Source organism: Apteryx mantelli, chromosome 26, assembly GCF_036417845.1.
Source record: "Apteryx mantelli isolate bAptMan1 chromosome 26, bAptMan1.hap1, whole genome shotgun sequence".
Classification (NCBI taxonomy): domain Eukaryota; kingdom Metazoa; phylum Chordata; class Aves; order Apterygiformes; family Apterygidae; genus Apteryx; species Apteryx mantelli.
This window is the reverse complement of record NC_090003.1, coordinates 1,348,485-1,361,450: the sequence shown is the minus strand read 5'-3', so window position 1 is coordinate 1,361,450 and position 12,966 is coordinate 1,348,485. Positions and strand designations below refer to the sequence as shown.

General features: G+C 53.7%; 1 protein-coding gene across 1 annotated transcript in view; it reads left to right on the top strand.

Annotated features, from left to right (window-relative positions):
• The window catches only part of TP73 (tumor protein p73), a 40,494-nt gene extending 28,506 nt beyond the window's left edge, over positions 1-11,988 (top strand). The window contains exons 4-13 of the mRNA XM_067310848.1: positions 3,583-3,769; positions 4,226-4,341; positions 4,919-5,028; positions 5,438-5,580; positions 6,336-6,424; positions 6,812-6,936; positions 7,483-7,637; positions 8,161-8,293; positions 9,312-9,405; positions 11,329-11,988. Of these exons, the coding sequence (XP_067166949.1) occupies positions 3,583-3,769; positions 4,226-4,341; positions 4,919-5,028; positions 5,438-5,580; positions 6,336-6,424; positions 6,812-6,936; positions 7,483-7,637; positions 8,161-8,293; positions 9,312-9,405; positions 11,329-11,649 (1,473 nt within the window). The 3' untranslated portion in view covers positions 11,650-11,988. The remainder of the gene's footprint in view (positions 1-3,582; positions 3,770-4,225; positions 4,342-4,918; positions 5,029-5,437; positions 5,581-6,335; positions 6,425-6,811; positions 6,937-7,482; positions 7,638-8,160; positions 8,294-9,311; positions 9,406-11,328) is intronic.
• Positions 11,989-12,966: the final 978 nt, after the last annotated feature.

Sequence of the window (12,966 nt, the reverse complement as noted above, 5' to 3'; positions counted from 1 at the left end):
CCTAGCAGGGCTCCTTCGTTTGAGCCCGGCCCCGGCTCAGCACAGGGCTCGCGGCTCAGCGCAGACCCCTGCCCGGCCGCCAGCGCGCTCGCCCAGCCCGGGGGCAGGCACACGTGCTGAGAAGCATCCTAGGGTCTGTACGTGGGGCAAGGACCTGCCCGACCCAAGAACGGACCTGCATCACAGCCCCTCTCTACGGCTTTCCCGCTCTTCGAAAGCCCAGAGAGCCGGCTCCCCGCGGCGCAGGGAAGGATATTTCCTCTGCCTCTCCGGGCACCCGAGCAGTCCCTGGCACATTTTGCCTTGAGAGCAGCTTCCTCCAGCACCTCTTTTCTTTACTCCTTCCTCAGACCTCATACACACCCATCAGCACCAAAGGGAACACTGCTCTCCCCCAACCCTCCTTTTATAGTCTCTTGATCCCAACTCAGAGCATCTGGGCTCAGGCAACCCCACCCTGCTCCCGGGGCAGGGAAGCGATGTTAACTTCTTCCCGGCCGGAGCAGTGCCTGGCCCTCAAAAGGGGGCCCTGTCTCGGCATTTCCGCGCTCAGCCGGCACCGCGCCTGGCAGCCGGGCATTGCTCAGTGCGCGCTGTCGCCTGGCCTGCGGGTCGGTGGCAGGCGTGCGCGGGTCCTCTTGGAGCTGGGCCTCAAGGAGGACCCGCTCCTGCAGGAGCACTCTCATGCAAGAAAAGTCCAGGGAACGGCAGGGCCTTTTGCAGGGAATTTGTGCTCATGGCTGAACACATCCTGCTGCGTCCGCACAAGGAGCAGTTCGGTGGCAGTAAATTGTTTTCTGTAGGCAAAGCGCACCAGGTGCAACCTCCACTGCCTGCAAAGCGGAGGCACCGCCGCTCTGCTTCACGCCCGCCCGGCAGCGCCTTTCCCGCGCCGTCGCGTGAGTCCCTGGGCTGGGACCACTGCGAGCCGCTGGGTGGACGGACGGATCCCTCCCGGCATCGCCGTCTCTGTGGCTGCTCGTGCATCTGCTGTGAGCCCAGAGAAAACGCGACTCCCTGGTCTGAGCCATGTGCCTCCAGCGCTGGCGTGGGAATTTGGGCAGGGCCGGATGGGGAGGCTGCGGGAGCAGCGCAAGAGCTGGGGGCCCGGGAGGCACGGGCAGGCCCTCAGCAGAGATGCCTCGGGGGCCAGGTGAAAGCGAGGGCGCTGCGCCTGCCTTTGCGGCCCGTTTGCCGCGGGGCTCCAGCGCCTGGGTCGCTCTGTGCACGGACCCGATGACACGGCCCGTCCCCTTTGTAACTACTGCTATGACTGGGAGCGTCTGCGAAGAATCGAGCTGCGGTCAGCACAAGTCCCGTTCCGCATCACGCTTGCTAGTCATTATTAAACTCCGAGGTCTTGTGTAATTAGTTGTAATTCTATTATACACCGTTACGCTTTCCGTAGCCCGTGGCGTGTCAGCGCTCTCGGTACTTCACAGCCCTAGTTTAAAACAGGAACTGTGTGCAATACCGAGCAGTCACAAAAGGACAGGTAGGATTTTCAAAAGGGGCTGAGTGAGTTATGAGCTAGGGGTTAAGCTGATTTTCAGCACGACTTCCTCTAAGTAAGTCACAAAGCGGTGGGCGTCTAGTGGTACAGCGAAGCCACACGCCACCAAAGCGCTTAGGCTAGTTGGGAAATCCTTCCTACAACTATCTGCACTGGATCGAGTAGTCGGTTGCATCTGATTTATGTCAAAAGTGGATACTGTGAAGTGCAGGTGAATTTGGTCATATTAAAATACCTCTGGGGAAAAAGAAAAATTGGGCCTAGAGAATAAAAAGCTACTGCTAAGGCACCACGCTGAAGTTGCTTTGGTCCCTCTCCCCTGATGGGGCACTGAGCATACGCAAGGGCAGTTTGCGAGCAGCCGTCTGTCGCACGGCTTCAGAGAAAAACCTGCATTGCTCGTGATTCCCTTTGCCAGTAGGCAAAGTGTCTTTACACTGGCACAGTACCGCCAAAGCGGTTAGGATACAAAGGGCAGTAACTGGTTTTATAACAAGTCATTATTTTAATTTGGTGCTTTACTGCCATGTTGGCATTTTACTTGAAGCATTCGGAAAGCAGAAAGCGGGTGGCTCAGGAAACCTGCAGGAAAATAAACGCCTGTCTCGGCACGGTGCGAGGTGCTGGAGCGCTCAGTCTGAGCTCTCTTGAGGCTGCACAGGACCCTCGAGGCCTCCTTGGCCAAACGGCCCGAGCGTAGCACAGCCCTCGCTCTTGCGTACGCACTGCTGCGAGCCTACTTGATGCCTTCTGGAGCATCAAGCCAACAGGAAATACGGGATCAGAAGGATATTCTCCATCACTGAATATCACCTTTAGTTCACAAGGCTTTTTCTGTATCTGAAATTAGCACTGATTTCAGTCATGTGCATAGCTGCCTTTGCACAGTCCCTTAATGCAGGCAAGAGAGCCTTGATTTATGCCAGAAAGAGTCAGCCTTGTTTTTCAAACGGAAGCAAACTCTCTCTGCAAACGCAGAGTTTAGTTTAATCCCAAGCACAGAGAAGGACTGAGAACACACAGCATGCGTTAGAGTTAGCACCACTGCAGCAGTGCAGGCTGGAGGCCTGAAAAGCTGATGCCGTGGAGAAAAAGCTCCGCTTCTGACGGCAGTCTACCTGCTTGCTCCTTTGCAGCGTGTAGGTCTAGCCCCAAACTCCGCCAGCTGGCACGTTTTCCAGTTGAGCTAGTGGACAGGCGTGACAAAAAGGGAAATGAATGTTTAAGAGAGGCTCCTTTAGGATTCCGCCACTTTCCTCGTGCCTGTTTGAAATAGAGCTGGTCAGAGAGTACAGAAGTCGCGCTTTCCTCCCTTCCTGTGACGCCTGCCTGCAGTGGATGTCAGCTCGTCCTGGCCCAGCTGCGCAGGGAGCCAGCTAGTACAGAGCAGTTCCTCTTGCTCCCGGGGAATTGCTGGGATCCACGAACAAATTGCCTGTCCCAGCATGCTGGAATAATCCTCCCTCCCTCTCCGTCCCCTTCAAGAAACATCTCCAAACACGCACCGAGAGCTGAGGAGGTAGAGTAAGGGGCGACCGCTCTCCTTTGCGGAGCCAGATGTGAAGCGGTGGGGCTCGGAGGATGCTCGGGAGGAGGTGAACTTCACTCTCGGTGCTCTGGGCTGTCCCACAGATCTCTCATTACTGCAGGCCTGCCTGCAGAAGCGGACCGGAGCAAAGCTGCTGTGCCCTTTCCCATTGAAAGCGTGACTGTAAGACTGTTCGGAGCATTCCTTCCTTCTGCGGGGGAAGCAGATGGAAGGCAGGAGTGCTTCTAACTTCTGTTCAGGCTGGGAATTCCCAGTTGCATTCATCTGATGCCAGTGAGGAGTCCAGAGCTGGAAGAAGAATTATGAGCTTAAACAGGTGGCTGGAGCAGGCTCAGCAGACACGGGTAGGGATAGCTGTGCCCGCGTCCTCCACTGGAGAGGTGGTTGCTGCTTCATGCAAGGGGCAGCAAAAGTCCAATAATCCATCCTGCCCACATCGTATTTTGTGCCCACAGCCCTTTCCGCTCTTTCCCTTTGCTGTTCCTGAGCCGTACAAACGCAGGTGTCCCTTCTTTTCCAGTACTCCCCTCTGCTGAAGAAACTCTACTGTCAGATTGCCAAGACATGTCCCATCCAGATCAAGGTGTCCACCCCGCCACCGCCGGGCACCATCATCCGGGCCATGCCCGTCTACAAGAAAGCAGAGCACGTGACAGAAGTGGTGAAACGCTGCCCCAACCACGAGCTCGGGCGTGACTTTAACGATGGTGAGTGCTGGTCTCGCACCCCTCCGCTGGGGACGGCCCCATCGGTGGGCCGCTGGAGAGCGGAAGAGGGCGGTAAAGGTGCTCTGCCGTGCCCGCGGTGGTAGCCGTGGGGAGCTCCTGCTCCTCTGGCAACCAGAGCCAGCCCAAAGCCAGCGCGCCTGTAACCCGGGCCTGCCGGCCGTGCCGTCGCTCCAGGCCGGGGGCTCCCATGAACCTGTGGATTTGCAGCAGGAGCCCCAGCACCTCTGGCCCCACCGTTAAGTTCTCGCTGACGAGGACTAAGGTGTACGAGCGTGGCGGCAAGGCGAAGAGCTCGCAAGGGGCTGGGGGGGCAGGGACTCCTGCCGTGCACTGCCCCTGCGCAGGTGCCACCACCTCTCGCGCCAGACGCGCTGGCGCAGGGGGACAAGCCTCGGCGCCGGCCCTGCCCGCTAACGCAGACGTTTAACTTCGCAGGCCAGTCGGCCCCAGCCAGCCACCTTATCCGGGTGGAAGGCAACAACCTCTCCCAATACGTGGACGACCCTGTCACAGGAAGGCAGAGTGTGATGGTGCCCTACGAGCCCCCACAGGTACCCCGTTTGCTTCCAGGGTGGTGGGGAACCAGAACCAGCGTTCGTCCTCATCTGCCTGCGTGCGGGGTAACCCTGCTGGTGGCACAGCTGGGAGCAGGTCTGCTTGGTGGGAGACAAACCTTGTCCTGGGCAGGGGTCCTGCTGGCGCTAGCACGTCTAAGGTACCCCCGCCTTGCTCGCAGCTCTGGCGGCGGATGTGTTTGAGCACACGCAGCCCTGGGCCGGTGAAGCATCCCAGAGCATCCTGTTGCCGGGAAGCGTGGTACAAAGCCGGTGCCCAGGGACATCCCTCCCGGTCCTGCCCTGGGAGCAGTGCTGGAGGCCCGGAGCCCCCCCCTCAGGGGCCACGCAGTCCTTGCAGAGTGACCTCTTCCCAGCCGAGATGGTCCCATCGGTGCAAGGTCACACATCCCTGCCCTGCCCCAGCGCTCCCACGGGGAATCTCCGCTTGCTGGCTGAAGGGTGGTCCTGGCACCGGCCTCGCTGCAGCCTCCCGCGTCGGGGTGCAGTCCCAGCCTGCAGGACTCCTGATTTTCACTCCCTGTTCGGTGTCTGCTCTCCTCTCCTGGGGCAGGTGGGGACCGAGTTCACCACCATTCTGTACAACTTCATGTGCAATAGCAGCTGCGTGGGAGGAATGAACAGGAGACCCATCCTCATCATCATAACCCTGGAAACGAGAGAGTGAGTCACCGGCACAGCAGCAGCCCTGCCCAGGGCAGGCCGCCGAGGGCTGGGGGCCCCGGCAGGAGGGCTGGCCTCGGGAGGGAGCAGCTTCCCAGGGATGGCGTGCGGTTCCTCCCAGGGGATGCGCTCCAGAGAGCCCCTCCGGGGGGAAGGGGAGGTGGCAGCCCCCGGGCTGCGCACAGCGCGGGGCCCCCCCCACCAGTGCAGCTGCAACCCTCCTCTGCCCCAGGAATTGCTCGTCCCTCGCAGGAGACTCCTGCTCACGCTCCCAGCAGACGGGTTCCCTACGCCTAATGCTTGTGGGGGGCTTTACTGGGGCTCTTTGAGGCACAGCATAAAGTGTTGGACTGAACCAAGATGAAACTCCCTAGAAGAAGTAAACTCACTGATTTTTCTCTCCTCGCAGCGGCCAGGTCCTGGGAAGGAGGTCGTTTGAAGGACGGATCTGTGCCTGTCCTGGCAGAGACCGGAAGGCTGACGAAGACCATTACCGAGAGCAACAAGCCCTGAATGAGAGTGCAGCTAAAAACGGCAACGCCAACAAACGCAGTGAGTCCTCTTTCCAGGAAAGGTGGATGGTTCAGGGTGCCGTCCTGTCGCGGTCCAAGGCTGCTGGCAGCAGCTGGGGTGCCTTGCTGCTCAAAGCGACGCAGCTGCTTCCACGTCAGCTCCTTTCCTATCGCTGCCGACGTCACTGTGCTCCAGCAGGTCAGACTCAAATCCACATCTGGACACGACACACTGAGCTTTCTTGACCAGGTCTCAAACCTCAGAAGTTGGACCTGCTCCTCCTTCCCCCCCAGAGTGCAATGCTATTAGTGAGAGGCTTTCATGTCCAGATAGATTCGTTCTTCATTATTATCATTATTATTAATAAAGGGACATCAGTGCTAGAACACAGTTAAACTGCTAGCAGCCCTGCATGGTTTGGAACTTAAATACTGCAGGAACCAAAGTGTTCTCAAGCGTGTTCTGCTCTCCCAACGACAGCCCAGGAGAATGGAAATGAGGGGAAAGGGGGAATTTTCTGCACAAGTCTGTCATCAAAAACACATAAAACAATTCCCAAAGCCACAAACCCTGAAAAAGAGAGCGCATTTGGCGTGTGTCAAGCTAAGTCTGCTGGAGGTAGTTATTTCCCTGTTTGCAGTGAAGGTTTGCAGAGTGCTCCAGTTCCCCACTTCGGGCCCAAGGCTGCTGGCTGCACAGTCCCACGGCTGCTAGGAGGAGCTAGGCCACAGCAGTTCCCATAGCTAGATTTGACTTTCGGTTTGCACTAACAGTTTTTCCTCTCTCCTTCCCAGCTTTCAAACAGAGTCCCCAGGGGATCCCAGCGCTGGGGGCTGGCGTTAAGAAACGGCGGCATGGGGAGGAGGAGATGTACTACGTGCCTGTAAGTGTCAGTGAGCCACACTGGTTATCGCCCGTCTGCCTTGGCTCGGGACAGTTGTGGCTTTGTGCCCTCTGAGGGAAATGCCATGGGGATGAAGTGTCAGGAAGGACGAGGCGGCATGGCTGGAGGAGACAGTCCTGAGGTCTCCTGCAATGCATCAGGCGTGGGGCCAGTAGCATGGCCCACAGGGCTGAGAGGAGGCCTAGAAACAAGGGGGAAAGCATCTGTAAATGCAAATGTCTGAGGGCGTCCTGGACCCTTGAACATTTACTGGTCACAGTGACATTGCGCCCTGCTTGACTGGGTAGAAAAAAGGGGAGATAGGCCACGTGAAAGGGCCAGGTGAGACGGGCCAAAGCGAAGGCCTGGGCTTGTTCCCTCTTCCAGGTGCGAGGGCGGGAGAACTTCGAGATCCTGATGAAGATAAAGGAGAGCCTGGAGCTGGTGGAGCTGGTCCCACAGCAGCTGGTTGACTCTTACCGGCAGCAGCAGCAGCAGCTCCTGCAAAGGCAGTAAGTACCTCTGCAGCAGCCAGCGAGGCCTCCTGACACCCCGGCTCTGGCAGCTGCAGCTCTGCAGCAGGCAGCAAGGCACAGTGAGTGGCTGGAGAGCAGCCCTGGCCCTGGCTGTGTGACTTGGGGCTGTTCCCTAAGTGGTTATGGAGATGAGGTGGAAGAAACCTTGGAGCTGGAAACTTGCAAGTCATCAGCCTATGTCTGCAGAGGCCAAAGCTGGGACGTGTCCACAGCGCCTCTCTGGGGTGACTGCCCTGCCGTGACGAGCAGGTCCCTCAATAGCAGGGTCCTTCTGTGGACACACGTGGCTGCTGCCTGACATACATGCATGCCAGCCAATTCTGCACGAGTGCAGTTTGTCCCGGGTCGCTGTCAGTGCAAACGAGCTTTTTTTCCTGCCGCAGTTTGCATTGGTGCAGCCGACCGAAACCTCAGCCCAGAAAACCTGATAGGGCGACAGCCAGAAGGGAGTCCCGGGGAAAGGCAGGGCGGCTCCCTTCCTCCCTGCTGGAGGCTCACGGACTGCTTTGGTTTTCTGAGCAGGAGTCACTTGCAGACACCTTCATCCTATGGTCCTGTCCTTTCGCCTATGAATAAAGTTCATGGAGGAGGAATCAACAAGCTGCCCTCTGTCAACCAGCTGGTGGGGCAGCCACCACAGCACAGCTCCAACTCAGCGCCCAGCCTGGGGCCAATGGGTAAGGTCTCCGCGTCACCGCTTCCCGCAGCCCCAGGCGGCTGAGAGGCAGAGCAGGCAGACGGCAGCCACAGCTCCGTAGTACGCAGAGCAGCCCAGACTCCCTGGAGCCAAGCTCTGCTTAGCTTTCGCCCCCTCCTCAGACCCCGCACCAAAACAGAGGCGTCTCAGGCAAAGGCCAGGCAGATTACGTTCGCACACAACACCCAGCTGGAAGCAGTCTACAGCTGAGACACTTGGGAGAGATCTTCCCAAATGCCACCACACGGGGATGAGTGGGAATTTACGGTGTAACTATATGTCTGCAGCGGCTCTCCTAGAAGCTCTCAGGGGAAGGCAGTGGGATCAGCCACAGTCGGCCCAGACCCCAAAGTCCTCAAGCTAGTGCTCACACAGTCCGTGCTTAGTGCAGGCTCTCCCTGCCTGTCAGTAGACTCTCTGATGAGGGATGGGGTGGTTATAACCATTTGGGTTGAGTTATGTCTAACTGGTCTTTTTGTTGCGTTGACGTGGCTTCTGCCTAGGACCTGGGATGTTAAACAGTCACCCCATGCAACCCAATGGAGAAATGAATGGAGGCCACTCATCCCAGTCGATGGTCTCAGGATCACACTGCACCCCTCCGCCGCCCTACAACCCTGATCCCAGCCTTGTCAGGTAGGGAAAACATCTGATACCTGTTGTCTGTTGTCCTCTGATGTTTCTTGCTGTTGTCCCTTACTCTAACCTTCAGATCTGTCTAGCAACTGGTCAACTGGCCACTGGTTCCAACTGAGAAATCACTGCTCATGAAATCACATAGACCATTCTTCTCATCTCAGAAATCAAGGCCCAGCTAGCTACCAGTTAGAAACGTGTATTGCCTGCAAACACCTCTGGGTAATCCATCCTTGCTCAATTAAAAATTAAATACATATGAACAAGAATCTGTTTCTGTATGTCAAACTGGCACATAACTTTGTGGAACTTCCACCTTCCCATCCCTTACCAGTGATACCTGGAAATTGGTCCACATGGTCTATTTCCATGAGGAACATGTTGTCAGATCTGCGGCCACTTTTTCACGTTCCAGTCTTTTAAAAAGACCACAGATGTTTTAAAAGACATCCTGCCAGAATTAGGGAGGCTGCACACGCAGTTACTAGAGTTGCGCAGCTGTAGCCCAGTGCAATGTGCAAAATACCCCTGCACCAATCTGTACGTTGCAGAGACTGACTGTCGCTGCCCAGACTACGGCACGTCCCTCTCTCCTTCTCCAGGTAGCTCAAGCACCCTCAAGTTATTTAGCATAAGCTATTCAGCTGAAACCTCTGAAGATCAGGAGAACTAAAAAGTAATGTTAGGAATGAACATAGTCCCATTAATGTCTTCACTCTGACATTAATGGCAAGTTAGGCCATACTTTGGCTTTGCATCAGCCACAAGAAAAGCTCTGTCCAAGCACTCTGAGCATCCCGGAACAAGTTCCCTACTACATTCGCGTTTGCCTGCATCCCACCTGTATTGCAAGGGTCTGAAAGGGTTGCTAATTCTTTCGGAGGCAGGAGCCTACTACAGTCTCCTCCTTGCCTTTTCAATGAGCTGAAACATGGTTTGCCACTAAAGTGATGGTTGAGAGCACAACTTATATTCATGAGAAGTTAATGCCACTTTATTTTCCAAATTTTTTCTGCAGTTTTTTAACAGGATTGGGGTGTCCAAACTGCATCGACTATTTCACCTCACAAGGGTTACAGAATATTTACCACCTGCAGAACCTATCCATAGAGGTAAATGCTTTGGGAAGATCTGTTCTTACCACTTGTTTCTATCAGCTGTTGATCATAAAAGCAAGGACAAAACAGTTTTAAAGGAAAGGAAAAAAAAATGTGCACCAACCTGTCACACAAGCTATACGTTCCCCATGATTTATGTCTTCCTTTCTGGTCCTTCAGATTTAGCAGTAGTTCAGGCCTTGGTAGCAATCCCAATAGCCTGTTCCATTGATTCTTCCAGAGGGTCAGAAGCAAGGGCCGACAAGTTTATAGGATAATGGGGAAAAAACAAACAAAATGATAACTCAATGTACTTCTTTCTGGGACATCTAAAAAAAGCTAAAAGATCCCCAAGTCAGACCTCAAATACATTTTTTACCTAACATACAGGAGAACAAACTGAGGTACTCAGCAAAATAATCCAAAGCCCACGGAATCAGTGGAAAGGCTTCCGGTGTATTTCAGGGAGTTTTAAATCAGACCTACGGCTCTGATCTTAGGTCTTCCCGTGTAAATCTTCAGTATGCCTGTCAGACAAAAGAAGATACGTAAGCGAGTCAAACCCAGGATACCTGTGTCCCGGGAGTCGGTGTTCCAACCCTGGGATCAAATAGCCCAGGCTAGGCAAAAGCTGGAATGAAAATTTGTGCAAGCCATGTTAGAAATACCTGACATCACGTTGTGCGTAAGCCCTCCGCTGCTGGGGGAGAGGGGTCTGTCACTGTAACTCTTGGTTAAAGTGCAACTCTGGGTGCAAATACCGAGGTCACTCATAACCGGAAGAGGAAAAAATCTTAAACCTTTTCAGCCATAGTCAGTATTTCGGCCAAGTCAAAGCTCCTACCCTGATTCCATTTTGCCTCTAAGTAGTTTGTAGCAGTTGCCTTCTGTCTGGCAACTAAAATAAAATATGAGAACATGTTTCAATGATGCAGTTGTTGAAGACACACTGATTTTTCATTGGTAGCTGGGGCCAGTTGTGTAATCTTAGCCTGGTTTTGGAACGTTTTCTGAACTAACTCCGTTATTATCTGTAAGCTGTCAAAAGAAACATTTGGTATGGTCAAAACTTTGTACCAGATTGCTGAGCTGTGTGTCCAAGTTGACATTTGTGATTACTAATTGCATACTTGCTGTCTTCTCTAGTTAACACTCACGTGAGTCTCTGTGTTTGGCATTAACATGGATCTCTAGCAGCTCTCCAGTACGATGGTACTTGTTCCGATGCAGGCGTCTGCACGTAGGCCACCGTCCCTGAGATTCTCAAGCCTGTTTAGCATTATAACCACAGCCCTTCATGTCTGTCATAATAATCCGCTATTGCCCATCTTGGTGCATTAATACACATGACGTAGGATTGGTCCCAAAACAGCCCGAGTCAAGACCAGTTTGAGAAACGTGGCACATCCCCAAATCCCTCGGTGCCCACCGGTGTGGTGCATGTTACCTGGAAAGGCGGTTCAGATCTCTCGGGCCAGGACCTGAGGAGAGAAGTGACCTCAGACCAGCTAGGCTGATGGCTCCTTATCCGGGCGAACAGAACAACATGACGCTTCACATGCTGCTCTGCAATCTGTATCAGAAAGCGAAAGGCCCCGTCCCTCCCATATTCACATTAGTTTTATGTGAAACAATAACTTGCTTCTCCTCCTCCCACTCTAAATAAAAGAAACAACATTTTCTAACCTGCAAAGCTGTGTTTGAGTAACTGGTCAACTGGCCACTGGTTACAAATGAGAAATCACCCGTCACGGGAAGACCTGCGGGCTTGGTGCCGTGACGTGGGGGAGGCCCAGGAGCACGGTTGTTGCATGCTTTGGCTTCATGCCCGTGTGCTGCCTCTGAACCACGTGCTCAGAGGTCCCAGGGCTTGTTCCCGTCCTTATTCTTGAGCCTCTGCTGATTATCGGCTATGCCTTAGCAGTGTTGTTCTTCCAGGATCTCGGAGCACTGAAGATCCCAGAGCAGTACAGGATGATTATCTGGAGAGGCCTTCAGGATCTCAAACAGAGCCATGACTACGGGGCCCAGCAGCTTATCCGCTCCAGCAGCAACGCCTCCACAATTTCCATCGGCAGCTCTGGCGAGCTGCAGCGGCAGCGCGTCATGGAGGCAGTGCACTTCCGCGTGCGGCACACCATCACCATCCCCAACCGCAGCGGGGCTGACGAATGGGCAGACTTTGGTTTTGACCTCCCAGACTGCAAATCTCGCAAACAGTCCATAAAGGAAGAATTCACAGAGGGAGAGATCAACTGAAGGTCTCCAGAAGGCAGCAGTAAGAGCCGGGACGCAGAGGTAAAAGAATAGAGAAAAAAATGAAACCCCATATGAAAAACAGCAGATTATTTTCAGCCTTGAGTGTCTGGCTGAAAATGTAGTTTCATTGGACAGACGGGAACTGCGAGCCGCGTGAGACAGCCTGGCCCTGATCCGTTCGCTAGGTATCTGCCCCAGAAAGGAAATTCCAGGGGCTTTATCAGAGGATCAAGGGGAAGGAAAGGGCAGCTGAAACAACTCATGACATGGAATGCAGAGATTTTCCGACAGAGGAAGAGTCATTTGCCGGTTTGTAATGCTACTTTATATTTTACTGGCCCATCCTTGCATCAAACAGATGCGGCATAAAGATAGCACATACATTTTTCTGTTAGCAAAACTCACCTTCTTTTCTTCTTGTCTGTCCCTGCTCTGTATTCTCAATGATGTCCAAACCCTACAGGTCCTGGTCGTTGAAAAAATGGGTTTTTGCATCCGCTCCGTTTTCTGTAAAGATATCTGCCATTGATGGATACAAAGCAACAAAACCCATCTGCTTTCCTGATGGACTGCCAAAAAGTATCCGTCTCCCTCAGTTCTTTGTAGAGCAGAAAAACAACCTGTTTGTCATTTACAGATGTGTTCATGTACTTAATATTTGTGTATATAGACAGTCCACAGTGTACATACAGTATACTCATTGTGCTGTAAGGAGAAAAAAGATTTATTTTCATGTAAGCTATAAAAATTGATACTTACTCCTGAGACACTATAGTGTCAAGTAAATTAATTTCCTGCTCTTGCATGTAAACATGCAGAAATCACGTTTTCAAGCCTTATCCACCAAAAATTCAAGTGATTTTTCCCCTCTGAGCATCCTTCACGCGATTGCAGAGAAAGGGGCGAGCCTCTGAATTCTCTCTGGGAGTCAGAGTTCTGTAGAATTAGCCCCTGCGCTGTCGGAGGAGTTTTGAAGACAGGTTGGATCGAGCTGTCGGGAACGAGGTAGGTGCAAACTTGATCCTACCTTGGCGTAAGGCAGGGGACTGGGTGACTGCGTGAGATCATCCTAGGTTTGTTTTCTGTCAGCTCACGTCTTACCCAAGCCCCCTGTCTTGCCGTCTTCTTTGTAGCCCAGCCCGACGCTGGCCTTCTGCATTAGCTTACTGGAACGAAAGCTGTTCACGGTTGTCCCGGGGTGGTCCACAGCGATCACCTTCAGCACACTGCTGGGTAGAACCGTTTTTATTCCTTCCCAGCTGTTGCTGACACACATTCTGGTGATTTTTTCAAGGCCTAATTTAGCTGTTGATTCAA